Source organism: Cyanistes caeruleus, chromosome 9, assembly GCF_971803275.1.
Source record: "Cyanistes caeruleus chromosome 9, bCyaCae1.hap1.1, whole genome shotgun sequence".
Lineage (NCBI taxonomy): Eukaryota > Metazoa > Chordata > Aves > Passeriformes > Paridae > Cyanistes > Cyanistes caeruleus.
The window spans coordinates 23,802,547-23,830,036 of NC_141709.1; the positions used below are offsets into that span (position 1 = coordinate 23,802,547).

At 51.8% G+C, this 27,490-nt stretch overlaps 1 protein-coding gene across 12 annotated transcripts in view; it reads left to right on the plus strand.

Moving 5' to 3' along the window:
- Positions 1 to 27,490, plus strand: part of SZT2 (SZT2 subunit of KICSTOR complex) — a 54,286-nt gene that overhangs the window by 18,755 nt on the left and 8,041 nt on the right. For 5 of the 12 annotated variants that reach the window (XR_015273631.1, XR_015273632.1, XM_086841417.1 and 2 more), the window contains exons 15-63: positions 112 to 317; positions 705 to 929; positions 1,369 to 1,447; positions 1,770 to 1,867; positions 2,128 to 2,296; positions 2,781 to 2,895; positions 3,390 to 3,503; positions 3,988 to 4,188; positions 4,310 to 4,422; positions 4,942 to 5,083; positions 5,601 to 5,759; positions 6,378 to 6,582; positions 6,798 to 6,910; positions 7,376 to 7,634; positions 8,983 to 9,148; positions 9,233 to 9,325; positions 9,504 to 9,585; positions 9,718 to 9,999; positions 10,384 to 10,522; positions 10,754 to 10,870; positions 10,988 to 11,051; positions 11,412 to 11,597; positions 11,666 to 12,007; positions 12,135 to 12,324; positions 12,722 to 12,796; positions 12,971 to 13,109; positions 13,347 to 13,467; positions 13,709 to 13,838; positions 13,945 to 14,097; positions 14,209 to 14,311; positions 14,693 to 14,810; positions 15,036 to 15,147; positions 15,574 to 15,692; positions 16,154 to 16,318; positions 16,912 to 16,996; positions 20,055 to 20,243; positions 20,360 to 20,557; positions 20,915 to 21,084; positions 21,262 to 21,428; positions 21,835 to 21,932; positions 22,770 to 22,902; positions 22,996 to 23,123; positions 23,414 to 23,544; positions 23,716 to 23,898; positions 24,325 to 24,595; positions 24,796 to 24,875; positions 25,205 to 25,330; positions 27,032 to 27,237; positions 27,356 to 27,449. Coding sequence is in view for 10 of the 12 variants with exons in the window: in XM_086841417.1 (XP_086697543.1) it covers positions 112 to 317; positions 705 to 929; positions 1,369 to 1,447; positions 1,770 to 1,867; positions 2,128 to 2,296; positions 2,781 to 2,895; positions 3,390 to 3,503; positions 3,988 to 4,188; positions 4,310 to 4,422; positions 4,942 to 5,083; positions 5,601 to 5,759; positions 6,378 to 6,582; positions 6,798 to 6,910; positions 7,376 to 7,634; positions 8,983 to 9,148; positions 9,233 to 9,325; positions 9,504 to 9,585; positions 9,718 to 9,999; positions 10,384 to 10,522; positions 10,754 to 10,870; positions 10,988 to 11,051; positions 11,412 to 11,597; positions 11,666 to 12,007; positions 12,135 to 12,324; positions 12,722 to 12,796; positions 12,971 to 13,109; positions 13,347 to 13,467; positions 13,709 to 13,838; positions 13,945 to 14,097; positions 14,209 to 14,311; positions 14,693 to 14,810; positions 15,036 to 15,147; positions 15,574 to 15,692; positions 16,154 to 16,318; positions 16,912 to 16,996; positions 20,055 to 20,243; positions 20,360 to 20,557; positions 20,915 to 21,084; positions 21,262 to 21,428; positions 21,835 to 21,932; positions 22,770 to 22,902; positions 22,996 to 23,123; positions 23,414 to 23,544; positions 23,716 to 23,898; positions 24,325 to 24,595; positions 24,796 to 24,875; positions 25,205 to 25,330; positions 27,032 to 27,237; positions 27,356 to 27,449 (7,353 nt within the window). In the remaining 2 variants the exon portion in view is untranslated. The remainder of the gene's footprint in view (positions 1 to 111; positions 318 to 704; positions 930 to 1,368; positions 1,448 to 1,769; positions 1,868 to 2,127; positions 2,297 to 2,780; positions 2,896 to 3,389; positions 3,504 to 3,987; positions 4,189 to 4,309; positions 4,423 to 4,941; positions 5,084 to 5,600; positions 5,760 to 6,377; positions 6,583 to 6,797; positions 6,911 to 7,375; positions 7,635 to 8,982; positions 9,149 to 9,232; positions 9,326 to 9,503; positions 9,586 to 9,717; positions 10,000 to 10,383; positions 10,523 to 10,753; positions 10,871 to 10,987; positions 11,052 to 11,411; positions 11,598 to 11,665; positions 12,008 to 12,134; positions 12,325 to 12,721; positions 12,797 to 12,970; positions 13,110 to 13,346; positions 13,468 to 13,708; positions 13,839 to 13,944; positions 14,098 to 14,208; positions 14,312 to 14,692; positions 14,811 to 15,035; positions 15,148 to 15,573; positions 15,693 to 16,153; positions 16,319 to 16,911; positions 16,997 to 20,054; positions 20,244 to 20,359; positions 20,558 to 20,914; positions 21,085 to 21,261; positions 21,429 to 21,834; positions 21,933 to 22,769; positions 22,903 to 22,995; positions 23,124 to 23,413; positions 23,545 to 23,715; positions 23,899 to 24,324; positions 24,596 to 24,795; positions 24,876 to 25,204; positions 25,331 to 27,031; positions 27,238 to 27,355; positions 27,450 to 27,490) is intronic. The other 7 variants (XM_086841420.1, XM_086841427.1, XM_086841419.1 and 4 more) reach the window with 6 other exon arrangements.

Consider the following 27,490-nt stretch of genomic DNA (forward strand, 5'->3'; position numbering starts at 1 on the left):
AAGGAGTGTTCTGTTCTTTTTGGTCAAGCTCTTGTTCTAGACACTTATTTTGAGTAGTTTATGTCTCCAGACAAAGTTGATCATGTTTACCTTTTGCTTTCGCCATGACAGATAGTGGAAGAACTACGGGACCGAATCTTGCAGCTGCGCTTTCCCCACAGGGTCCAGAGCAAGGAGGCAACTCCAAAAGCAAAGAGGAAAATGTTGGGCAGTAGTTCTCCCTCCAAGTCCCCACCTGTGGCTGGGGCCCAGTCAGCCCTCTCAGACAGACCCTGCCTTGTTGTGCTGCACAAACCGTTGGAGAAGCTGCTTATCAGGTAGCAATGGAGTCCCAGACTGTCAGCATAGCCCCCTTGCCCTGCAGAGTGGGAAAGAGGAAGATCTGTGGATGGTGCTGTCAGTTTTAATGAGAGTGCTGTGAATGAAATGTGTTGTTGGGATGGGTTTGGGTTGCATGGCTGTGAGTTGCAGCGGGGATTCTTGGTGCACAGGCAGATTTGTCACTCCTAATGAAATATGATGTAAAAGTAAATTTAGTTACTGCTGTCTGAGCAGGATCCTGTGCTGGGCCAGCCACATTCTGCTGCTGGAAGACTCTGTCCTGGGCCCAGCAAGTGGGTTGTGAATCCAGACAGCTCTGACCCTAAACAGAAAAAAAATGGATTTTTTCCACGTCAGCATGCCACACCTCTGCCCTCTCCTAGGTATGAGAAGCTGCCTTCTGACTATCGAGCCCCCTTCATTCTCAACCTGGAGCATCCCCCCGTGTCTGGTCCCCTCACCATGGTGGCCAATCGCACTGCCTCTTCCACCCTGGCTTCGCTGTCCCGCTACTTCTATCACCAGCGCTGGATCTGGAGTGTCCAGTCAGGGCTCGCACCAGCTGTGCCCATCACTGCTGTGGCCCAGCTCCTTTCCACACTCACAGAGTAAGTTGCACACCTGACAGGGGTCCTCTCTCCAAGCTGCTCCTGGGGATATGGGGAAAGCAAGGTCAACCTTGCTTATTACATATATGAGGCCTTATTATAGGTGACAGCTAAAGCTGCTGTGCAGAGGGCTTTGGTCTGGTACACAGCTTCTAGAGCCACTTGGGTCAGTACTTGACCCAGTTCTGCAGCTGTAGCTGGGGAAACAGAGAAAATGTCCTGGAAAACATGCAAAAGGGCAAGAGGTGTTATCGTGCCTGGAGTGTGCTGATCTTCACACAGGCTGTTCTGGCAGTGTCACATCTCCCCATTCTTCATGTGTATCTCCCTGTCTTGAGAAGGATGATGTTTTGGGGTGAACTATACAGTCATTCTTGCATTTAAAGCTTAAAGTAGGGGTGAAGAAGTTCTGCAGGTCTGACTTCTTCTCTGTTGCAAGGGTTCGTCTGTCAGAGGGTTTCCACTTTGCATCCAGCGGGGATGGGATTATCAACATGGTGCTGGAGCTGCCCATACAGGTGAGCCTGAGTGCTGTACTCTTGTGGACACAGTCCCTCATTGCTGGTTCTGGGGCAGATTCACTCTTCTGTGATAGGATTTATCATCTGCTTCTAGCACACACCGTGGACATGTATAGGGAGAAAGTAAAGCAGTTTGTGGGTTGGGCATTTTTCTGACTTCATCTGCATTTAGAGAGCTGCTTTGTGGCAGGGGTGTGCTGTGCTGGAGGAGTTCTTGGGTTTGGGACAGGCTTCCTCTTTCCACCACTGCTAGTGGGACTGGGTGATGGGGCTGTGTAAGGGGGTACTGGGTAGGGCTCATGCACTGTCTCCCCTCCAGATTGATGGCTCAAGCGAGAGCAGCAGTGACAGGGAGAAGCACACCTGTGTCGTCCAATACATCCTCTTCCCACCCCACTCTACCTCTACCAAGGACAGGTGAGGCTGCTGTTTGGCTCCCAGGGAGGGTTGGCAGTGGAGTCACAGCTCCAGACTTGCCTTTGCAGTGGTTGTGGATAGGAGGGAGACCTCTTCCATCTAGTACAGATAGCCAGTTGTCATGGACTGACCACCAGGTCGCTGGGGCTTCGCCTGCCAATCTTGGGTTCCTGTGGCTCCTCTCACAGCTCTGAGAAGAGCTGCAGTGGGCTGCTGGCTCTGTGCCACCTCACAGGACTTTCCTTTTGACTTCCCTCCAGCTTTTCCACAGATGATGACAATGATACAGAGGTAGAGGCTATTGAAGTGGACACAGAACTGAACCTGGTCACTGAGTGCTGGGTAGAGCCACAGAGTGGCCATGTCCACAGTACTGCTGAGAACTGGAAGCACCTCCATGGCTTGCCCTACCAGAAAATACCTAAAGCGGTGAGTCCCTGAAAGGGAAGAGGCATGGACTCTTTTGTGGAGGGAAAAGAGTTCATTGCAAGTGCATCACAAAACTGCAGGTAAATCTTGAGGGCCAGAATAGATGGGAAATGCTAGTCACAGAAGAGTCTGAGATTTCTAAAAGAGGAACTGGCCATTGGCCATTAAAAGTTTCTTGATTGCAGTGCAGCTGATGCAATGCTTTTTTGGGATAGCTGGGAAAATAGAAATTGTTTTGTGAAGAGTCATTCTACTGGAGGGAAGCAAGCTGGACCAGAGCAGGGACTGCAGGTTTGCTACCAGCACTCCTCCTGAGCAAACAGGCTAAAGGGCTGGTGGAAAAGGAGGGAGCAATGAGTGAGAATAGGGGCAACTCAGGGCACAGGATTATAGGTGTTTGCTCTTCTTGCTTTTAGACCCTTTTCTGCTGCATATGTGGGTAATAATTCTGCTTCATAAACTGAGCCTTAACTGCTTACTGCAGCTCTACCCCCGGGACCTTGCGTGCATCGCCACCATGCTGACCTTCGAATACATCAGCCAGTTGTGCCAGAACAAGGAGTGGGTCTGCCCTCCTTCAGATACCAAAGCTGCTGAAGGTGAGTCCACCATCAATGTCCTAGCAAGCTTGATGGAGCAAAGAAGAAGCTAGGTCTTGAATGTCTCAGGACCCATAGAAGGCAGAACAAGTATTTTCACAACTATGTAGGCTTTGATGGCTGTGGGTCACTTTGTTGCACTTAAGTTGACAGAGAAATGGCATCATGCTGGGAAGGCCAAAAAAGCATTGAGACTTCTCTGCCAAGGCTGGAGAGGTGATAAGGTGACCTTGCTTGAGTGGCAGGTTGGGGTTGGTCCAGGTGACCTTTCCAACATCAATCATTCCGTAATTGTGTGAGAGGAGCTGACTTCAGGAGCAGATGGAAAATGAGCTCATCTCTTCAGTGATAGGCCTGGTATGCCTAGGCAAGTTGTTTTATAGAAGTTGTAAAGGATGTTAAAGAAAAGCTCCTCTGTTCTGTTTCAAGTCACAGTTCCTAGAGCAGTTTGTGAAATTCTTGCTTTCTGGTGGTCCTGTTCACCTCTGTTGCAGATCCAGACATGGGGCCTGGCTTTCGAGTGCATGAGATCCCATTCCAGTTCAACCTCATGAAGCTCTTGCCCAGGTGCCAGCAGGTTGAAATGTTCTTCCTAATGCTGACAAAAGGTAGGTGCCTCTTCACCACCTGCCTCCCCTTGTCCTCCCTCCATGCCTGCGTACAGCGTGCTCCATGTGCCTGTCTCCCGGGGCAGCAGCATGTGGGCACTGTCATGCCTCTTTGAGTAGCTCAGTGCTGTTCTTCCCAGCTCTGCAGGCTGTCCAGCTATATTGCTGCCTTTTCTGGGATAATTTGTAAAAGCTGCTTTTGAAATCATTAAACCTAGGTAGTAGCTTAGTGGTGGTGGTTTCTTGTGTGAATCCCCAGCATTTCCACAACTGTTAGAATAGCAGGGTGGATTAGGGCAGGGTAACTAAAGATGCCAAAAACTCCAGAGCCTCCTCAGTACTCTCCGAGTCAGTCTTGCAGAGGTGCTGGGGAAGTTCTTGGCTATGTGGAAGTGTTTCTTTGCAAAGGGCTGTCTCCTGGGGTTGTGGACAGGTGGTGGCTATGATATGCTATCTCTGAAGGTGCCATGGTTCTGTTTTGAAGCAGAGAATGAGGAGGTGACCAAGGACTCTTCATTTGTGCCCAATGAAATGCTACTAAACCTCTTCCATGGCTGCCTTCAGCATGACCTCAGTGACCGGGAGATCCCCATGGCTGATGCTGATCATGTGGCTTTCATGGAGCAGGTTCTGCAGCGGGATCGTGATGGCCATCAGCCCCCCTTCACACTCCCTGTGATCAGAGGTAAGGACCACGAGTGTGGCAGTAGTGACACCAGGAGCAGTGAGGTTTCTCAGGAGCCTTGCTTTCAAGCCTCATCCTCAGCTGGGGTTTCTCAGATTGGTTTATCTGTGCTCCATTTCAGAAGAAACCTTAAAAGCTTCTGGGACCCTGGAGCAGCAGGATGCTTCTGCATCCTATCATCTTGTTGGCAGTAATGGCACCAGGGATATGACTGGCTCCACAAGTACTCTGCAGGTACTGCTGTCCTTCTCCTGAGACCCCTCAGAAACCAAGGCAGCAGCTGTTTAAGAGCAGGAGAGTTAAAAGGGCTGAGAAAGATTGAAAGGCAGTTGTTCTTGCCCACCTTTGGCAACAGTTTAGGCTATATCCTGTGGCTGAAGTCAAGCAGGAATCTGGAAGGTGTGTGGATAGTTGCATTTGCTATGGGCCAAGCCTGTTACAGCAGCACTGGTAACTGTGCTTTAGATTGCTCTGAAACCATGGGCAGTCACTGCCTAGAGATCAGAATCGGCCCCAGCAATGCTGACTAAGCATCTTCTGACTATTGTGCTGTACTTCCTGGAGCCAGGCTGCTCCCAGAATGGTGACTTCTAGAGCCAGGCTGCTCTGAAAATATGCAGAGGTGACCAGGGTGATTTCAGCACTGTGCCAACTAGCAGGCCTGGAAGAGCTTGTTCTTTGTGGTTGCTACTTGCCTCAAGGTGGGCCTGTGTCATATGCCATGAGTTTATCCAACTTCTGCTCTTCCATCAGAGCCTTGGCAACACAGAGCTGCCTGAGGATGATGTGACACTGAGTGACACCATGGGGCCCTTTCCCCCTCAATGGCGATGTTATGCCAAGCTGGTCAACCCGCAGCATGTGTTCCTGACCTTCCTGCCAGCCACCTTCTCAGGTGAGGGGGTCTGTTGTGGGGGGTAAGAGGAGGCAGCAGTCCTATGCACTTCCTCAGGGAAACAGAAAAACCAGAATCAGCTCTTGTAGGGTGGAGAGAAAATTGAACAGCAGAGTTCGTGCACGGTCTTTTTGCACCACATGGCCAGAATAATATAGTGCCAAGTGTTGAATGTCCTGCTCTTCTTCTCAGGATGTGGTGCTGCCCACATAGGGTTTTCAGGTGGGGGTTATGGTGTTGAGTTGTTTCCTAGCTGCAGCCATTTGGACTGTTTTCCCAGTGAGGTTGTTAATGAATGGATTAAGGAGATTGCTAATGGGATGGTCTGAGAGTCCCTGCTTCTGGGCATTGGCACTGGTCTGGCTTTTACCGAGCCACTGGTGGAGGCTGCTAGGCTCAGGGGAAGCTGCTTCTGCACATGAAGAGGTAGCAGGAAATCTGATCTCTTGGGAATGTAGATTGAAGGGTTACGCTGTTCTCACTGGACAAAGAATGATTTTATTTTCTTTTCCCCCAGATGTACAGAAGCTGATGGCTTGTGGGTTGGACAAATCTCCAAAAGATGAGAGTCGATCTGCAGAAGATACCATGGGATCTGTCTGTGCAGAGCGAGTCAGGGCTGAAGAGGGGGATGCTGCAGTGCCATTACCAACCCTCAGCATAACACCAGCCCATGGTACCAGCAGTGCCTTGTTAAAGGATTGGTATTCTTGAGCATACTGTTGAGCAGGTTAAAGCAGAAGGAATAACTGGCTGCTGCAGCCTGGCAGCTTCTGTGTGGCAGCCAGCAGAGTCGGGACAAGAGGCACAGTAATGTTCATGGGGGCACGAAGGAGTGTAATGGGAGTTGGGTGCCCCTAGCCTAAGATTGGTTCCTTGTGGGCAAGGAGGCTGCAGGTAGATAGAAGCTACTAGGAATGGCAGTAGTGGGCTGCACTGGAAAGTCAGTGACTGGTTTCATGATCCAGACTGGCACTGTCAGCACCAGATTGTCTTAGGGACAGGCCTTGAGGTATATGGGATTTGATTTCACAGCCCCTAGGGCAGATCATCTATGCTTGCAGTGAAGATGAAGGGTTGTGCTGCTGCTGGAGGTGGTGATGAACAGTCATGGCTGTAAAGGGGGTCGAGGTGGCCAAAACACTGGGCTGAGTGGTTGGGTGCTGGGTGAGGATGAGTGGTGAGAAGCTAGAAAAGTCAGTATCTAACTGGTGCTTCTGTGAGAGCTGTGATGTCTCAGACCAAGAACAAGGAACCATCAGAAGCCTTTATCATAGAATTGTTTCTTTTGCAGAAGTGAGCCAGGAGCCTGGGGAGCAGAGTGGCCCCTCCCGGAGAGACGTGCACATCTCCTTCTGCCGCCAGAACTCGCAGTCCGAGCTGGGCGAGTGCCGCCGATTTCGCTGCCCCATTTACATCTACAGCTGCTCTCTGGAGCTGCTACGAGAGCAGCTCGTCAGCCCACGGGCACACCGTCCTCCTCGGGACATCTTTTTCAGGTAATACCAACCATACTTGGTACCTAGACAAAAAACAGAGGAGTTTCCTTGACAAGAGACTGGCTCTAGCCCTCTTGCTTGATTTGGCCTGGCCTCTCTGCCTGGTAGCAGCCACTGCCTGCATATGCCCTAGGCTCTGCTTTACTGGCACCAGGGCCATTTACAGTCTAAAATGCCTTTTGTTGGTACTAAAGGCTGTGGTTCCTCTTTTCCAGGTCCCAGTCTCTGGAACGTCCTCCAGCTGCTGCTTGGCTAGACCACAAGCACAAGGAGTTGGTGACTTACTGCACGCTGCTGCAGGAGCACTCCCACCAGTGCTATGTGAAAGGTGAGCAGCAGCACATGGGACCCAACCATGGGCAGGGTTGGGGCTGGATCTTCTTCTAAGAAAGCAATGACTCATTTTCCTTGTGGTCTTACTCCAAGCAAAGGGAGGAGCTGTGGGACTGATGTTACCACCAGGAGGGATTTAAAGATACCTTTGTGCATTCCCTATGCGCCTTAAAGAGGCTGTTCCCAAGCCTGTGGAGTGCTGTGAAGGAGCATCCCTTCTTTGATGTCTTCCTCTCACCCTCATCTTGGGTGACAGATGCCATGGGCACTCTGGTGTCACCCAAGCCCAGGCTAACATGCAGCGTTAGGTGCCCTGGGTGCCTCCTGTCTCCCAGCAGCAGCACTGACTCCAGCTCTGTGCTGGGACTTGGTGACGATCCACATGTGGCCACTGCCTGACTCCCACAGCCTCACATCCTTGGGATGCCATGGGATGCTCAAGCACTGTATTTATCACTAGGGCTGTTCAAGACCCTTCAGCAGTCACACAGCATCAGCTCCCAGGACCTGCTTACTGCCATGGACTACTGTGAGGAGCTGCTCCAGGAGATTGATATCACCAACTTCCTGCTGACGGTGTGCAGCCATGTCCGCTCGTTCCGAGAGAGCCATCAACATTTCCATACACACTCCAAGACAGCCAGCTTCCAAGTGGGCAGCATAGAGCAGGAAGAGGAGCAGAACTCTAGGGAACGAGGTGTCTTGGTCTCTGAGTCAAGGTAGGGACCCAGCTCAGTCTTGCCTTCTGTTCTTAGCATCATACCAGGACAAATTTTTTTTCAAGCATCTTGTAGTGCCAGCTAGAAGGAATGCTGCAGGGCAGAGTCTAACAGCCACACAGAAGAGCAGATACTTACAGTGAGATATCCACCTTGTACGGTGTCCACCAGGACCCTCTATTTTTTGCAGTCTCTGGTGACCTCCATCCTTCCTTTCTCTTGTAGTCTTGGTTCATTACTGTCCCATCTGGCCTGAGCTGGAGGGCAGTCTGTCTGCAAGCCTGCAAGACTTGTTTCTGGAGAAATTATGCATCTCCTGCTGCTTGACTCATTTGAGCTTCCTGTTGACTCTGGTGTAAATGACAACTTTGTTATCATTTTCTAATGAATTGTCACTTTTTTTAATTAAAACCGTGGAAAAAATGCACAAGAGAAACACCAAGGCAGAATTGAAATATGCTAAACTTCTGTCCTATTCCTCAGAGTGTTTATGAGGTTTGTTTCTTCTCTGAAAACTTAAGGGGGAAAGAAGTTCTGTGCCTTAGTGTCTGTCAAAGAAACACTTAAGTCCTCTGCACAGTTACTTTATGTGAATTCACTAGCATTTATTGGGAATCTCCAATGCTATGTCCCCTTATACTGTAATTCATAGAGCTGAGACTGTGATTTTGAAGAGTGGTCAGTGTTTAAAAAGTCGGGTGACTTCAAATACTACTTTCCCCAAGAAAAACTGACAACATTTTTTTGTTTATACAATATTATGAAACCCCTATCTGAATGCAAGTTGCATAAACTTTTACTGAAGGTTATATAGCTTGTGATACGTTGCACCCAGATCTGCCACCTGAATCACTAATTTGAGTACCAGGGGAGTCCTTTGACCAGTCAATATCCCACTCCCCAGATGGCTTTTCCTGAGTTTCAGGGACTAATTCTGTCATGGAGCTGCTGAGTGAACATGGGCCTGAGCTTTGCTGCCCAGACACTGGGGTGCTGGCATGGTGATACTTGCTGTGAGGTACCCTGAACTGGCTGCTGGTAGTTCAGGTTGCTGCAGGCCTGTCCCTGTAGTCTGTGTCTCTGTTTCCCAGGCAGGGTGTGTAGTGTGGTGTACAGACATGGCAATGTGATCAGCATGGTTAAACTAGCTCAGGCCTGGCTTCAGACAGCAGGAGCCCTTATCTGGGCAAATGTGTGGCTGCTGGGCTGTGGAGTTGTGGGTGTTCAGATTGTGTTGACACAGATGAGGTTTGGGGAGCTGGGAGGTGGGATGCTGGCAGGATGGATAACACACAAAACTTGTCTTGTTTCTCAATCTGCCTGTCTGACCTGTCCACAATCCTGTCAGTGCTGAAATGGAAGACTACAGTGAACAGGACTCCCATAACATTGCCAGCCCCACAGAGGAGCCCAAGACCAGTGTGGGCACCAGCTGCTGTTCAGAATTTCCCCTCTCACTGCTGGAAATTGGACAGCCCTGCCAGGCACACCCAGACTTGCACAAAATTATCCAGGTGAGGAATGTGCAAGCTTGACCTGGCTTCAACAGGAGGGTGTAGAGTAGGATGTCTGCTTCATACTTAGGATTTTTCTTTTAGGAAAAATTTCTGGAAATTGGAAGTTTACATTTCAAGCCAGTGCCATCAAATCCTCACTATTTCTTCTACTGCCCACCATCAGCCAAGAAAGAGGTAGGCATGGGGATGTCCTGAAAGGCACCTGATCCTTGTGAAGTAGCTCTTCTTGGTGTCAAATCTGGATTTGGGGCTGGCAGACCCATGGGTGGATTTAGTCCCTGGAGCTCCCATCAACAACCTGATGTATTGCCTGGAAGGATTTTAGTATATGCCCTTTCTTTCTCCATCTCAGGAAGAGGCATCTCGGGATCAGACAGACAGGAAAGGCAGTGAGGACATGGAGGGATCAGAGGCAGAAATGGCAGCTGAAGAAGGTAAAGTTTGCTTGCTCTGTCTTGGAAAAGAAAATGTCTGTCCGTGTGGTGATGCCTTTCAGAGCTAGGTGTGTTTGGTCGAGTCTCTGGAGATGTGGACCTGTTTTACTGATGGGGAACCTGTATCCACAGGAGCTGTGTCTGGATGCTGCATTGCCACAGAGAGTGACCCAGAGCTGGAGGTGGAGTACCGTGAGAAGCTGGAGCACGAGTTTCCAGACACAGATTCCCTCTCAGACTCCAACACAGTGAACCAAGATGACGACTCCTTCAGCGTGCTGGGAGGGGACTCACTCAATGAGCAGGAGTTCCTGGAGCAGGAGATGCCCCCACTCTTTGTGCACCTGACCTGCTCAGTGAAGCTGCGTAGCCAGCACAGCTCCATGCCCGTGCAGTCCCTGCCAACTTGTCTAGGTAAGAACAATTCTTGCTGGGAGGTTAAATGGCAGTAGTGCTTCTACTGAGTGAGCACTGGTGAGTAGGCTCCTGCTGGGTGAGCAGCCCCTGGAACAAACATGCTGTGTCTTAAACAGCAATCTCCCTGGACCAGCCTTCCCTGTAAACCCCCAGGGTTTGCCATCATCAGACAAGGGCTTTTTCACCAGGTCTCCCACTTGCTGTGGGATTGGTCATGGAAGGTTGAAAGGATCATGGAAGATGATGGTGGCCTTCTTGAGCCTGTCCAGGTGTGTGTGTGACAGCCACCTCCTGCAGTCTCTGTACTTGCCACCAGGCTGGGTATGTGTGTAAGCAGAGATGTTTGTTGCTTGAGTCCCTTGGTTTGTGATCTCTCCTCAGGGGAAGTTCTGGGCTGCCTGGAAAGCTGCCAGGGCTTGAACACCATTGACTTGGGGGACCTCTGTGTGACCCTGGACATCTTTGTGTTGACACTGCCCCTGGAGATAGAAGTTGTGAACACAGACATCCTCCACAACAGGTAGGTGGAAAGAGGCCCAGTCACCCACCCTCTGCCTGTCCTAGCCAGACAGTCATTCTTGTCCCATTGCCATGTACAGACTTACGATTCTTCTTGCAGAGCCTGTCACAGCCTTAAGAAAAGTAAAATATTTCCTAGATAGGTTCACCTTCTATAGAGATCCCTTTTCTGCTCTGTGTCTCTTTATCCTCTCTGGCTCCAACGCTCAGGTTGCTCTCTCTCCTGTGACAGATGCACCTCGGAGAGCAGCGTGTCCTTCACACGCTCTCCAGGGCAGCCGTCCTCTTTCCGCTCGGATGAGGATATCATGCACAACCTGGAACGGCTCCCGTCCACCGGAGATGAAAGGTATGGCACTGCAGGTGTAGCAAGCCCCTCACCGCTTCCTTTTACTGCCTGGGAGCTGCACTGTTGTAGCTGCATGAATGAGAAGGGCTGGTTGATTCTTTGTCTCCTCTCTCCTAGGCACCCTGCCCTTTCCAACCTCCCTGGAGTGCACAGACAGGCTATAGAAGCCACTATGAATGAGGTAAGCCAGATTTGCCTCCCTCCTTCCAGCTAGAGCACACAACTGCTGTTCCAGACTTCCTAGCCTGCTCCAAGCTGCAACCTGTCAGCTGAACTGACTGTTTGGCTTTACTGGTGCCACAAAGGCTGTTAGCCTTGTGGTTCCCAAAAGTGTGGGGTTACCGTGAGAAAATTCTTGCTGCAGTTGGGGTTGGCTAGGCAGAACTGTTTTCTGAAGGCCTTTTCTTAGGTACACTCAGGAGATGAGGGATGTGGGTGATGAGAGAGACTGGCTTCATCCTATTGGGGCTTGGGTGTGAATTGGGGCAGGTTTGTAAATGCAGGTCACCTGGATGTTGCTCTGTGTCCTTGCTCTGCTCAGATTCGCTGGCTCCTGGATGATGAGATTGTGTCAGCACTGCGTCACTCACAAGTCATCAGCACCTCCATCCTGCACAGGGTGGCCACCCACATCTATAACTCCAAGGGCCGGCCCAGCTGCCACAGCGAGGTGGTGCTGCTCCAGTTTGTCTTTGGGCCTGAGCACTCTCTGGAGAAGTTCAAGGAGGTAAAGAGAAAGCCCTGAGGCAGCATCGTGCTTTGCTAGCAGTATGCTTATTCTTCTGTGTGTTGCAGGAGTTCAGAAGAATGGCTCTGCCAGGCTACATGCTGAATGCAGAAGGCAACGACTACCACTACATCTCCATCAGCCGCCTGCACTCCAGGAGGGCTGCTCCAGACCCTTCAGGGACACCCTGCTTGCAGCAGCCAGCTGGAGGGGGTACCAGGACAGGCCTGGGCCAGGCAGGCCAGGAGGGGAGCAGTGAAACAGAGGCAGAAGGCTCTGAGCTGTTACACCACACAAGCTGTGTCCTCCCAGAAGAAGGCAGGGGTCTCTGGGAGTGGCCAGAGAGTGAGACACGCATTGTACCGGACACAGGAAACCCTGCAGCTGGAGGCAGCCACACACAGAATGAGGTGAGAAGCACTGAGCAATCTGTTGGTGAGAAGGTGGGGGACACTGGTAACAGAATGTAGAAGGATGATGGGATTTCTTTTCAGTGCCTGTTTTTCTGGTCATTTTTGTGACCTTGGCTTTATGCAGGCTCCAGGAGATATGCTGAAACTCGATCAAAGCAGAGCACCAGGCCAGGACTCCATGGAAGAGGCAGTTCCAGAGACAACCATACAGTCACTGCCATCATCATCCTCTGAGAAGGGAAACAGTGAGAAATCACCATTGGTGACACCATCTGCAGCTAGCCTGTCTGAGTCTGTAACACCAGGCAGGGAAGGTAGGAGCTGCAGTGTGGGCAGGATGTACCTCAGCATCAGAAACTTTTAAGGGGAGAGCTCAGTTCTGGCTGTAACATATATAATATAACTGCTACTCCTGTTCCCATCCCTAAATACCTCCATTGGTACCCTGGACTTTGGTCTCTTCCTTGCTAGGGTGCTGGTAATTCAGTGCTTGACAGTACCCAGGATACTGGGCTGTGCTGCTGCACTGATATCCCTAATGACCTCCAGTTCCTGGTGACTTCAGTAGTGGCTGTGAGAGCCCCATTCCCCAGCACTGCCTCCAGTGGCCAGCACAGCCCGATTGTCCTGTGGCATGTTTCTCCAGCAGATGGGGAATTGTGATGGGGCTTAGCAAGTACTTTCATGGTCAAACCCCTCTTCTCTCTGTAGGCTCCAGCAGGCAGCGTCCCAGCCGAGTGCAGAGCCTCGTGTCAAGCCAGGGCAGCATGGACTCAGATCACCTGGGTGAGTCTGGCAGGGCTGGGGGATGACAGTGTGTGGTGGCACTGATAGTGACACACTGTAGGGTCTGTGTGCTTGGGCTGGGCTGAGCCCTGAGGGCAGGGTTTTTGAGTGGCTGCCATGCCCAGGGAGGAGGTGTTTTGCCAGGCCTAGGACTGAAGTGAGGATACATTGCAGGTTATGATGGGGGAAGCAGTGACTCAGAGTATGAAGAGGCGTTAATGAGCGACCAGGAACCCAGGTGTCCCCTTATGCCGGATTTCTGGCTCATCATAAAAATCCATCAGGACCGAGTGGAGGTCTATTACCACACACGGTAAGGAGGGTCCCCTGTCTGACCACTGCCTCTCTGCACTGTGACCTTGTTGCCACTCACTCATCTCTGGACAGGATCTCCTCCCTGCCCAGTGTGGGTGGGAAGTTGCAGGAGTAGACTGGTACTCTGTAAGGGCAAAACTGCCATCCTTTCCCACTGTGTTCCTGCTCCCAGCACCCAGTGATGGGCACTGTCCAGGTGCCCTGCTAACACCCCATCCTCCCTTTCTTCATAAAGCAGCCTGAGTGTGGAGAAGGCAGCATCAGCAGAGGCAGAAGAGGAGCAGCCAGGGGAGTGCCAGAGTCTCAACCAGGTGGTGGTGAAGAAGATCAGTGAAATCTGCAGGGTTGTCAATCAGGTAATAAATCTTAAGAGGATACTAACAGAGCTGCCAGTGATTAGATGGCTTAGATGAGAAGGGACCTCTGGAGGCTGGCTAGTCTGGGCTCAGCTCAGAGGAGGGCCTGGGGAGCTAGTTCAGCTGGTGGAGTCCCAGCTTGGGGGTCATAGGAAAAGGGACTCAGTCTGGCCCTAAACACTTCTTGCTGTCTTCTGTGGCTGTGCAAACAACAGAACCAATCTTTCCTCATCCTTTGCAGCGCTTGCTACTGCAGGACCTGCATGACAGCCACATATGCAACTCATTACTGGTGGCAGAAAGTGAGGAGGACATCTGGAAAAGTGAAACACCCTATACTTCATACAGGCAGCGTGTGATGCCCACGGATGGTATGGATATTCCACTGGCTATGCCTCAGCTGCAGTGCTACACACATGCCTAAGAAGATGTTAACTTCCCTGCTGTGGCCCCAGCTATATCCTATGTTCTTTACAGATTACTCTGTAGAGGAGAGCTACCAGCCCCGGGACTACCTGGCTGCCACCATGCAGTTCATGCCAGGGCACTTTGCTTGTGAGGTGGTGTGGAGCACACTCATCCATGTGCATTCACGCCTCAAGATGGGCCCCAACATGGGGGTCTCACGAGGTGCGTACAGCCCAGGTTCCCTCCCTTTTGGTGTGTCTGGAGTCCAGCTGCTGGCTGGATTGGCACTCCAGAGAAGGGTATGTGATTGCTAATGTCCCACATCGCCCACAGCTATCCAGGCACTTCGCTCGGTGCTCAACGCCTTCTCTGTGGTGAACAGGAAGAATATGTTTGTCTACCAGGAACGTGCCACTAAATCTGTTTTCTACCTCCGGTAAGAAGCCAGTGTGACTTGTTGGCCTGTTGGCCTCGCTACATGTGTTACACCAGACTGAGAGCTCCTTGGGACAGAAGTCTCTGCCCAGCCTCAGGGACCATGTTGTGACCCAAGCAGCAAATATCTGATTTCTGATGAGTCAGTCACATCAAGCCAGGCCCATCCTGCTGTCCCTGTGCTAAGCCTTTAAATGGGAGGAGAAATGATGGCTTTTTTGAGGCAGCCAGAGAACAGCTTTTCCACAAATTCCATATTCTAAGGAGTAGTCCCCACAGGGGACTAGTGCACAGGGGAGGGCAGGGAAGATGTGGATCTTCTGTAGATGGACAATGGGAATGCTTGGGAATGGAGGCTGACATGTCTTTCTCTTGTATTCAGGCTGACTGAAACCACCCACAGTGGGAAGGTGTGGGAAGCAGAGAGCAGCCTTAGTGCATCATCTCGCTCACTGGCCCTGACACGCAGCCAGGAGCCCATTTACACTGAGGATCTAATGGTGAGTCTGCTGCCCTCTGCGACTGGACATGGGTGCTCTTGGTCACAGGAGTGGAGGGAACTCAGTAGTTCTAGCAACCTGGATATTTTTGGGGTAAAACACTGTGGATGTGTGGAGTGGAGCAGCAGTGGGTGGTGATTGCCTGACCCTGCTGGCAACCTGGGACAATGATGGATCTAGAATTCATATGAAACTACTTCCACATGGCTGTTTTTGTTTTTCCAGGGTTCTCGATCCTCTCTGGACACTGCCTCATGCCGTAGTGTTGACTCTGCCCGCCCTGTGGGACAGATAGACAGGCACATCCAGCTGATGGTCCATGGTGTTGCCCCAGCAGGTATATGTTACAGCAGCTTTCTGCAGAACTGTGCTGATGTAAAGCAGAAAAACAAAGCTCTGCTCCCTGCCCTCTTTGCTTGAAGAAAGAGGAATCTCTTTCCTGAGCAAACAGCTCTCCCTTAGCCCAGAGCTGCTCTCTGTTCTGTGTGGGTGGAAATACAAGGAAAGGATCCATAGCCCACAATGGAATCTCCTGAAGACCCTGTGCAGGAGTTCATTTGTCTTTGCCTACTGCACCAGCAGTCCTTTGTGATCAGAGACCCATAGAAAAATATGTCTGAAGAAACTGATGATGGGGAAAGTCAAATTCCCTGTGGGAAGTGAGTGTGAGGATGGTACATCCTGACCAGGGAGGGAGAGGTGGCTGTAGTCATTCTTACTGGATGGGGTGAAAAAGCTGCTGGTACCTCTGCTCACTTGTCAGGGCCTGAGATCACAGATGAGCTGGTGAAAGTGCTGCGCAGACGCCTGGACGAGGCCACCCTGGACATCATCACTGTCATGCTGGTGCGGAACTGCAAGCTGACCCCTGCAGATGTGGAGGTACCTCACTGGCTAATCTGTTCTCTTCATCCCAGAGCACTTTCCTACATTTTTACCTGTTTCTGCCCCAAGGAAGACCAGGGCAGTTTGCTAAAACCTGTTCCCTGCTGCAGTGCTTGGTCAGGCTAGCATTCACCAAGGTATTATATACTGTGTGGGTGCCAGGGTAGCTGGGAGATTCCCTCTGCTGGGTTTGTAGCATGGCAGGACTTTCCTGTGCCCTTCTTCCCACACTTTGGAATGGACGTGTGCCCGCATCTTGGGACTGTCCTGGGCAGGGTCAGGAGTTGGACTTTGATCCTTGTGGGTCCCATCTATTTCAGGATATTCTGTGATCTGTCTCAGGGTCCTGCCCACCACACTTCCCCCTTTGCAGAGCCAGTTGGTGTCATTTCTATCAGTATTAGAGCCCCAGGGCAGCCTGCTAGTCCCAGCTGGGTTTTAAAGCCTCCTGTGTGCAGTTTATCCAGCCCCCCGGGACGCCGCCCACAGAGGTCCTGCAGTTCTCCCTGCCGCCCTCAGCCCTGCCCTGGCTGCACGCCGTGGCCTATTACCTGCGCCAGAACCTGCTCATCTTCCTGCACACCCCCAAGTACACTGACAGCAATGTGGAGCACCACTTCAAGGTGAGCAGGGCTGGGGTTGGGACAGCAGTTTGCCCAGCTTCTAGCTGATACTGGGGGCATTTGTTGGGGCAGCTCAGACAGCACATTGCCAGCTCTGCCACAGAGGGCTAGGGAGAAACTGACACTAGCTCCTGAGGCCTGGGGGAGTTTTACAGGACTGAGCACATCCTGATTAGCCCAGACAGGCCATGCTTTCATGACAGGCAGATGCTGTGCAAAAAGCAGCAACCACAAAGCTCATGCCCACAGTCATCTCCCGGGAGCATGGGAGAAAACCCCCTTTCAAAGCTGAACTTGGCTCCTTGCATGGCTCCCTCAGATCTAAGGACTGAAACATCAGGGTTAATAAAAATTGGGGAGCAGCTACCCACCACTTAGCATGGCCATAGTAAAGACAGAGGGTGAGGCCAGATATGTAGAACCACATAAGGGTTCCTTCACCCCAGCAGTGGTGAAGGCTGTGTTGGCAAGTGTTTGAGTAGGTCTGGATTTGATTCTATAAGTTTGGGGATGAGCTCTGCATATACAAAAGCCTTTTTCCAGTTAAGGCAAGTTCTCTAATCTTTGTCAGTATTCTTCCTTGTTCTCCTTAGCACTACTTCAACCACAATGGGAGCATCCCTGACCAGGATCTATATTTGTACAACAAACCAGGCGGCCAAGGCACTGGTGGAAAAGGTATTGTGCTCAATTCTTCTGAAAAGGGATATAGAGCTGTGTGTTGGGGAGGTGTTTCCCATGCTAGAGAGGTATGAGTGACTGAGGAGGGCCACTCCTGGGGGAGTGTGTTCCTCTGTGGCTAGAAGGTGGGTAAGGTGTGTGCCTGAGGGACTGCACACCTCTGCATGTGTGGCGGAGCAAACTAAGGCCTCCCACAGAGAAACTTGCTAAGCTTGACCTAAGGCTGCAGGAAGCAGCTCTAGACACATCAGGACCTCAGAGTGGGGCACAGGGGCTCCATGGGACTGGAGGTGGGAGCAGTTGTGGCAGAAGCCTTGCTGCAGAGGGAAATCTGGCTGTGTGTAGCTGAGCGTGGGCTGTATGGGCAATGTCCTTGCTTTTTTTTCTAGACTGCTAGAGAAGGGATTGGATAGGGCCCACCCTGCAGCAGGTTGTCACGTCATGTTTTGTCCAGGCAGTGTGGTCTGTCACCTGGCCATTGTGTGTCTTGTGCCCCTCATGCACTGTTTGAATGTTCTTCTGTTATGTAGGTACCATGTCGGACCTTGTGCAGCACCTCTTTCCACTCTCTCACTTCCAAGGTAGCACCTGTAGCTCCAAGTGTTACTCCATCTCCTTTTCCCATGCAGCTCTCTGGTCCCAGCTGTTCTTGTTTTCCTTGTGTTGTGGCTTCAGCTCTGACTCCTCTGTGTGTTTGTGTGTGTGTGTGTCCATTTAGCTGAGCCCTATTTCTTGCTGGCTGGATAAATGAGCAAACAGAACTTGTTGCCCTGAGATGGCAGCTCAGCGATTCCCAGCTGCTGAGGGTCCGTGTGCTGCCTCGTTAGCTTGCAAGCAGTGAACTCTAAAATCCTGCATCTTTTTTCCCACAGGTGCAAACAGGCTTCTCTTCCCTGAGGAAGACAGGAGTCCTGATGTTTCAAATGTCACTGATGCCCCAGGGTGTAGCGTCATCACTCTCCCAGTGGCTGTGCCCTAGTGTGGGGTGTTCCCTTGCTTAGCAAAGGGCTGGAGTGGCCAGGCTGGAGTGGCCAGGCACTGGGCATTAGATGCATGCTTTGTTTTTCAGTGAGCCTGGGTCAGAGGGGGCTCAGAGCCCCCCACAGATGGGAGATAACAGTTCTCTAGTTCTCTAGTTACTCCACCTCCAGTGCACCAGACAGTAAGACCCTTGGCAGCTTTTGCTGATGTACTTCATTCTATTGCTCCAGAACTCAGATTTTGAGTTTCTTAGCTGTTTATTTAATCCATGATTTAATGGTTTGATTTCAGCTTTTCTATGCTCTTGGAAGCCTTGTTCCCTGTGACATGGAGGAGAGTCTTTCTGCTCATTGGACAGGCTGCTGACCTGGCCTGCTTGAATTGTGGTTGTTTGTTCTCATGTCCTTAGCTCAGACAGACTGAAGCAGAGCAGAGGTACAGGAATGGATGTGACAGGGAAATTCACCAGAGGCAGAAGGGGCTGAGTGTGGGAATTTATCCAGGAGAAGAAAAGGGGAATGGTCTATAATTACCACATGATCATTCAGCTATTTTAGTGGGCCTGGGGCTGACTGCCAAGCCAGACTGCTGAGGAGTTTGTGCCCTTTACTGTTTAAGAAAGAAAGTCTGGTTGGTAGAGCTCATAATCACTGTCATGTGGGGCAGACTTCCTGCTCTTGGTGCGTCTGTATTGACACCCATGTCCTGGAGAGCTGCCCTGCTGCAGCAGGAGGCTCTGTGGGGGTTGTTCATAGGTGTAGTGTCCTTTCCTCAGTGGGGGTGCACATGAGCTGCCCTCTGATTTGAATGCCTACCTCTCTCCTTTGCGAGTATCTCTCTCCATCCCAGTGCACTCTCCCTGCTATGTCTGGGAGGAAAGGTTGCTGTAGAGCTTATGCTTCACAAGGAATGATGGAGACTGGGTGGTTGTGCTGCTGCTGATTAGGCTGGGCACAGCCTGCTTGGGCTGGGTTTGTCTCCATGCAGAGAGGGCACCAGTCCTCAGTGCAGAGCTGGGGGTTGGTCAGGGACACTGGTTTCTCTGTGGTAGTGGAGCCTGGTGTTAGTGCCATCCTTGCTGGGATGGAGGAGAGAGTATGGGCTCAGCAGTGTAGGGCTGAGGTTATTTGTATCTGGGCACATCACTTTTAGGCAGTGTTGGGGCAGCTTTGCCATCCAGCCACCTTGAGTGCTGCTTTAGTCAGGGAGCTTTCAACGGGAGTGGGAACATCTAGGGTTACAATGTGAGCTTTGGACCTTACAGATGCTTCCCTGGTGCCCTGGCCATTGAGCTGGGCATGAGGAGTCAGGTCTTGTTTCTGCTCTGGTCCATAGCAGGGCTCACAGCCCATGGGCTGTGGGGCAGGAACCACACAGCTGCTCTGCAGCTCTGAACTGTGCTGTTGTGCATGTGTAGGGCTCAGTATGGACAGCCAACAGGCAGGCTCTGAATTTTTCTCTACAGTGACTCCAGGCTAGTCCTGGGTGTGAGCCTGCCATGTCCCCAGTCCTGCCTGGCTGGAGCGCATGGGGAAGGCACCTGTTCAGGTGTACAGTGAGGAGGGGGCTGTGAGTGTCATTTGCAACAAGGTGTCATATCTGCAGGGACTCTACATTCTTCACAGCCTGGAGGGGGCTACTGAAGAGTGTCTGGGCCCTGTACTCTATCCCTTAAGAGGGCAGGAATGGTGAGCCCCATCCTGGATCAATCTGCATAAAGGCTTTCCTGGTGCAAACAGAGATACTTTCCTCTTGCATGTGATGCTGAACAACCCAGGAAGCTCCTGCAGGGGCAAGGTGAAATATGCTGTGACTCTACAGGAGAGAGATTCTTGGAATGATGGGGACACCCTGTGCCAAACCCCATGCTTCTTACCCTGGCTCCCCACGGGCACAGCTAGCCTCTGCTCCCCTGGCTGCCTCCCCTCCTGTGGGCCCTGCCTGCCACGTGACACTGTGCAACTCAAGTGGTGACATGATGGTCCCAGCTGCCAGATAGCAAGGTGTAGGCAGGCACTGCAGGGGTGAACTTGGTGCCGTGTTGATGGAGGCTGTCTCGGATTCTGCCCCACAGGAATCGCATGCATTGCGCTGACATTCGTGGATGAGCACGGCAGTCCCACCTTGCTGCTCCACGGGGAGAGGCCTGACCCTCTGAAGCTGCCTTCCCCCTCACCCATCGTGGGCCTGCTGCAGGACAGCGACTTTGAAAGCCTCACAGCCGTCAGCAGGCACCAGCCAGGGGCTGATCCCCTGCCTTCAGGTGGGGAGTTGGCCAGCAGCTGCCAGTTGCCTGCAGCCTCCACATTCCCTGAGGCACCTCGGAGGGCTGGTGAAGGCAGGGTTGAAGAACCATGCAGAACTACCCTTTCCTCACAGGGCCTTGCGTGCTGGTGCGCCTGGATATCTGGGAGAAAGGCAACATCAGCCTGCTGCAGCTGTCGGAGAAGCTGCGCGGGGCCCTGCGCCACGCGCTCTGCGACGCCGTCATGGAGTTCCTTGTGCTGCCAGCCCCACTGTGTGTGGAAGCCGCCTGCCCCCTGAGTGCTGCAGAGCTGGAGGACCTGAGCTCTACAGGTGAGAGCCTGGCCAGGATGGCCACCTTGAGCCTCCACCCAGCCCTGCTCCTCTTGCCTGGCCTGCAGGAGCTCAGCTGTGCTGGGGGGAATATGGTTGGGTGGGCAAGGAGGGAGGAAGCTGCTCTCCCCTCTGCAATACGTGTGATGTGGTGTCTTGGGGAAGAAGCATCCTAGACATTGGTGTTGGAAGAAATATTTAAGAATCTATCTGTTCCCCAAGACTGAATCCACTTTGCTGGATGTTACTGATGGTTCTTTCCCTTCTCTCCAGCCAGTTTATGGCCAGACACAATGAGGTACCCAGCAACTTTGCAGGGAGAGGCTCTGCAGAGTCTGATTTGCTTTGTCTCCCCAGGAGGCCTAAGGAGGACCATGTCAGAGACCAAGGGCCTGGCCCTGACCAGTGGGGGGCCTGGCAGGAGCTGTCCTCCACCCCTGCACTTCACCACTGCACCTTCACCAAGCTCTGGAGAGCCAGTGACACCCACAAACAAGCTGGGACGCCGCAGCTTCTGGGACATGCTGGTAATGTTACTGCAGGAACAGGGCCTGTAAAGTCCTTGTGGTGTGTCAGGCCATGAGGAATGGACAGTAGGGATCTGGCTGGGGGTGGGAAATCAGGCTTGCAGCAGGGATTTTGAGATCAGGGCACTGACTGGGCTGTATATGTGCACAGCATTAACTTACCCGTTTCTCCCCTAGAGCAAGGCAGAGTCCTCAGAGCTGGGCAGCCCCAAAACTACTGATGACATTGTGCTGGAGAGGCCAGAAGAGGCTCGCACAAGACGGCGGCACAAGACAGAGAATGTCAAGCAGCACCTGAGCCAGGATAGAGCCACAGCCACAGCTGAACTGGAGCAGGCACAGAGGCAAGCACAGCCTGCAGGCGGGACAGTCAGGATGTTGTTCCCCTAATCTGTTGTACATTGCTCTGCATCCTGATGGCCTCTGGACCACGTTTTCCTTCCTTGTAGTTTCTCCCTTACACAGGCAGTTTAGGAAATCTGCCTTCTACACACAAAGCCCTTATTGCTGGGGTGTTGCTGGGAGCACAGCTGTTTCTCCCTGACAGAGATCCCTTCTCTGCGCTGTGGGGCCCTGTGCAACACCTGACACTTATATGGCTACAAGAGTGACCCAGCTCAAGGAATATATCAACCCAAAAAGGAGGCTCCCAGGGCTCTGCTCTGGAGCTGGGAGGGGACTGTTGCACTTTTCTACCTTCACTACAGATGACTGATCTAGTGTAACTGTGCTTCCCTTCCCTCTCCTCAGGCGCCGAGCCTGCCAGTTGGAAGAAGGAGATGCAGGTACCATGCACCCACTCTTCAATCAAACCTGCCAGCAGTGGATGGCATTCATGAACCACCTGGGTATGTGCTTCAGGTCCCAGCTCCTCCAGACAGGCTGGAAGTGGGCCTTTCTACCCAGAGCTCTCAGGACAAGTCCTCTTACAGCACCATCCATCTTCATTCCTTACTGGTCCTAGTTACATACCCTGTCTCTCCCCAAACCTCCCCAGAGACACATTGGTCTCAGGGCCAGCACCAGCATTAGAAAGCTGTGGCAGGAGGACTGCCATGTGCCTGTGCATCAGAACAAACCTTCTAAGGCTTGTGGTTTGGTCTGCCATGCTCCGAGTCCAGGGCTTGCTGAACTTGCCTGCAGCTGCTTTGGAGAGACCTGGACTCCAACAACCAGCTGTGATAGTGCTTTAGCTCCCAGATGTAGCAGGGATGGAGGAGCTGTGCCTCTGCAATATGCTTGAGGACTGTGAAGTTGTATGGGAGACCCTCTTGCAGGGAGGGAGGGAGAGGAGGAGTACCCTTCATATGCAGGGATTTGGGGTTGTATGGCTGCCATGTTGCTACTTTCTGGTTACCTTTCACTTTGATGTTTGTACATCCTCTCACACTCCTGTTGGCAAAGTGGAGCTCTCATCTTCCTCTGATGAGGAGTAAGTCAGGGAAGAAGGAATAAATGGAATAAAGTGCTGTGCTCAGAGCATACAGGGTGTTTGGTCCAGGTCTTACTTTGAGCCAGGACCTGAAACCAGGGGTTATTTCAGGCTTCATCTCCTTGTCCATGTAAGGTTCTTGTTCTCCAGCTCTGCCTTACCTCAGGCCCTTAGCTCTCTGCACTGCTAATGTGGGCAGGATGTGGTTCTGGGGCAGCTTGGCACCTTGTCTTACAGTACATCTTCTATTCAGGGTGCCCGTCAGTGCAGCAGTGCTCCTTGGAGATGGTTTCTCGTTTCCTCCTGTCCTCCATCCTAGTGGAAGTGGTGAACCTGGTCACTGCCCTGGCGAGTGACACCACTGTCAAAGTGTTTGAGCAGATCTGGTGAGTTATGAGATTCACAGGTGGCTGTTGATCAGCTGTACTTCTACTGCCACAGCTCTACTTGGTAGCCACCTCTGGGGCTTTTCTTTGCAGCTACCATCGGGGCACCGCCTTCCTGCCCTATAAGTCTGGTCAGAATGCCAGCCCTTGCCCTGGAGTCATCAGACACTTCATCCTGCTGGGGCGCAACTTCCAGCAGTGGCGCTGCAGCACAGAGCAAGGTGAGTGCCTGGCCATGGTCCCTGGGACTGTGCTGGAGTCTTTTGTAGGGGGACATCAATGAACAGGATCCCCTCCTTACTGGGACAGACTGCTTGTGCCCAGAGGTGGGCAGTGGGTTGTGTGGTTTTGCCTTCTGAGACCTTACTTTTGAATGTGCTTGTAACAGCTTATTTCAAGACGAGCTGAGCAGTACTGTGGCAAAACATCCTGTCATGCCACCTTGATGGCATGGCAGGACATAAAAGTGGGATGAACCAGTACTGAGGGTCATAACTCTGGCTTCTTCCAGCTCACAAAGGGCTCCAGCGCTTTGAGGCCATGGAATTCAGCTCAGCAGAGAGAGGCTCTGATCCCAGCCTTGTTGGTCGAGACCTGGTGCCCCGGCAAAGGTTCCTTTTCATGGAGATCATTGACAAAAAGGTAGTAATGGCCGTGGCTGTTGACAGGGGACTGTAATTGAGCTGTTGCCATTTTTCCTGTTCCAGGCTTGTCATCTGAAACTGGCTGCAGCTGCAGCAAGTACCACCGGCACACTTGGGGCAGCCTGTGCCACCATGTCCTTAAGTCTTCCTCCCCTTCCTCTCTCTCCAGCTGACCCTCTACACTTACAACTGGTCCCCAGACCTGGGGGCCAACTTGAACTGCTCCCTGACACGCCTGCTGCAGTGGCAGAATGCTCGGTCCCACATCGTGCACTGCCTGATCAGCCAAAAGCTGGGACTCTTCCACCACCACTGCTTTATGGACACACCATGGCATGAGGACAGCAAGCAGGTAGGGCACCATGCCAGGCAGAGCAGTCCTTTCTTCTTCAGGAAGGGCCTTGGCAATCTGGGTGTCTGAGGAAATTTGCAAGCACCTTTTGTGTGCTGATTGGTAGGGCATTCCCAGACATTCACATGTTCAACTTGACCATTTCCAGCCAGACTGTTGCCCTGCTCTTGGAGACAGGTGGAAAGAGAAGCCAGGTCCTTCTGCTGGCAGCAGTTATTGGTGACTGAATTACTTAGGTGGAGGCTGAGGAATGGGCTTCTCACTTTACATTAGAGTCATGGTAGGCCCAGACACTCTCTTCTTGGAAGTGGTAGTGGAAAAGGCTAACAAAGATCTCAGCAGAGGGCCAGAATTGGATGTACTCTGTGGGTTCTTGCTCCAGGGCTGGCAGTAAGGAGGCTTTCATTGCTGTGTGTGTTTGCTTAGGAGCCAAATCCTTTCCTGAACTCCACTTTGGAGGTGGATGCGCTGATCCGGAGCCCCTGTCCCCCGCCCAGCAAGGAGCAAGGCCGGCTGAGCAGCTCTGCCCGCAGCCTCCCGTCCCTGCACTTCCATCCTGACGTGGTGCCCTTTGACGAAGCTCTGCGGGATGTTACCACCATCAGGCGCATACCCCATGGGCCTGACTTGGGATATTTTGATCCTGTGGCTCAGCATGGGGCCCAGTTCCTGGAAATCAAGAGCATGGAGAGGAAAGGTAAAGCAAGGGGGCTGATATCATGGGAGCCTGCCTAATAATCTCACTTCTGGAAAAGGAAATTAGAGCAGAACAGGAGTTTTGTCAGGCGACAGTTCTCTGTGGGAATGGGTTATGGCCTGTTCAGGGTGGGAGTGAAGGAGAGTAGCAATACCTGGTGCTGTGGCTTGATGCTCTTGTGACTGCTGTCTTTCCTTCAGAACTGGAGAAACAGATGAAGATTGAAAACCTCTTTGTCACCTGGCAGCAGAGATCAGCTCAGTCCAACATGCCTATCAGTGTGAGTGCAGCCTGGGCAGGTGGTGGGCTGGGCTTTCTTACAGCACGCTGGGAGCACCAGCAAAGGGGAGCACTGCAGCTCTGAGCAGGGTGTATAGTGGGGCTGGTGCTAGGCAGTGGAGCAGTGGTGTCTGCCTGAACTTTTGGGGTTGCAGGACTCTGAACCACACTTGGGCATGGGGCCTCACTGCCCAGCACTGGAAATGCTGTAAAGCAGGGGATTCCCCCAGTAAATCTCCATTTGAGCAGTATTGTGGTGTCATGGACAAACTTGTTCCCAGCTTCAGTGAGGGGTGTGTGCTGTAACCATGCTCCTCTCGTGTTGTGCAGCTGGCAGACCTGGAGACTCTGAAGCAGTCCTCACGCCTGGTTCACTACTGTGCCACCCCCTTGCTCTTTGACCCGGCCTTCCGGCAGCAAATCCAGACTGACCAGCTGGGCAAGGTAGAGGGGAAGGTGAGTGTCAGCAAGCACCAGTGGGGTCGGGCTTTGTGCACAGGGACAAAGGAGTTTGTCCTGTTTTCCAAGACAGGGCTGCTTGGGCCTCACTCCTAAAATACAGGATGAATTTGAATGCTGTAAGGTGGAGACTGAGAAAATTCTTGGGTCCTCAAAGCTTTTCTCCTGCAGCCACGCTATCCTTAGAGAAGACCGGTTTCCTTGTCTACCCAGGGAATTCAGGGCTGAGTCTGGAGAAGCCATCAAGGGTGCTGTCTGGTACTGAGCTGTTTAAGGAGGCAGAATTTCCCTTATGCATTCAGCAGCCAGACCTAGTAAACCTTTCCTGGACCAAACAAGTAGCCAAAACAATTGAAAGCAAACCAGCTGAATCCTAGCAGGTTGCAGCCTGACAGACAAACCAGTGCAGATCCCATACCGGCTGTTCAGTCTGCATGTGTGTCAGAAGGGAAGAACAGGCTGTTGTAATTTATCAGAATGTCAAAAGGATTTTGACAGTCTTTAAACAGAGGTTGCTACAGAAATTGAACACTTACAGATGAAAGGGAAAATATCATCACAAAATGAAAACTTAACTTAGTTTCTGGAACAGAGCAAAATGGAAATTGGTTATTGGAGTTGAAGAGCCTTGCAGCAGGGGTTTCATGGTGGTGTATTAGGTTCTGTATCTCCAGGTCTTTTATGGGGATGTATGAGATGGCAGGCTTTGCAGTGCTGGAGGACTGTTCAGATTGGTCAGAACAGAAAAAGAATGCAAGGAGCTCAAGAGGCACCTGTGAAATGAGAGCTTTTGTGGGAACTGGGACCTGGTTCCCAATAAAACAGCACAATGTGGAGAGAAATTTGAACCCTCTTGTATTGTACACTCACTGCAGAGCCTGTGCAGAGCACACATCTCAGTGGTTTCTTCAATTTGTGAGCAGTTGAGTAGAGCAGACACTGGTTAGAGTACATCAGAAAGGGGTGTTAGTATAATGGGTAATATTCTAATAAATTCCTAAAATACTAGTGTACTAATGTCTTCATCTGGGCAGTAAGTGTGAGACCAAACATGTTGTGGCAAAGGCACTGAACTGGAAAGACTTGGAGAAGGTCAGAGAGGAGCTGGAGAGATGCCAGGTAGAGACATCTCTTGCACTTGGTGGAGCAGATAGGCAGAAAGCCAGATGGAAACATGTAACAGAGCTGTGGGCTTAAAGTAGAGAGATCAAAAAAGAAACCTTAGTCTCTCTCAGCATGAAGAAAAGGAATATTCAGGACATCAAAAGGAGAACTGAAAGTGTTTAGAAGGAAACACTGTTTCTTTTCAGTGCTACTGAACTGCTAGAAAATCCTGAGAAGTCAGCAGCATTCATAAGGGGATTGGGCTCTTACTGTGGCATTAGGAGCTGAAGCTCTGAGCTTTGTATGAACCAGTTGTGAGCCACTAACACTTTGTGGAAGCGTTCTGGGGAAGTCAGATGTGAATGCTGGCACAGGCAGCAGGTTCCTGCAGGTTATTGCAGTGCTGTTAGGTCAGTTCATGGCTGGGTAGGTCTTGGATCTTGCTTTTTGGCGCATGCACTAGGACAGTGCTTGGACAACCAGATGTTAGATGCTCTCTGGCAGGAAGAGATCTACCTTTTGCTCAACCAGGGCATCTGGTGTCCTCTGCTGGGGCTAGTCCCAGCAGCTTTCCTTAGCAACTTTCTCTTGCAGAAGCGCCACCGCTCCAATGACTCCACAGCTTCGGGGAGGGACCGCAGCCACAGCTGTGACTCGGCAGAAGCACTGCCCTGCAAGGTGAAGGAGGAGCCATGGCTGCAGGAGATGTGCAATGCCTTCCTGCAGCAGTACATCCAGTATCTGCAGAGCATGGGCTTCATTCTGGTCCAGGTGCGGCCACCCTCACCTACCACTCGCAGGTCAGTGATGTGTTGGGAATCCTGGTGTTGGAGAAGAGCCAACACACTGAGCTGGGCCCTGCTTTGACACAGTAGGTCTTGGCTCTCTGCTCAAGGCTGTCTCTGCTCTCATTTCCAGCAGCACGAGCCGCATCCGAGCTCTAGCAGCAATGGGAGTGGAGGGTAGAGGGTCCTTCTCCTACACAAAGCCAAAACCAGAGGGAAGTCCAAAGGTGAGTGCATTTCTGTTACAAGGGTGGAACTGGGATGGAAG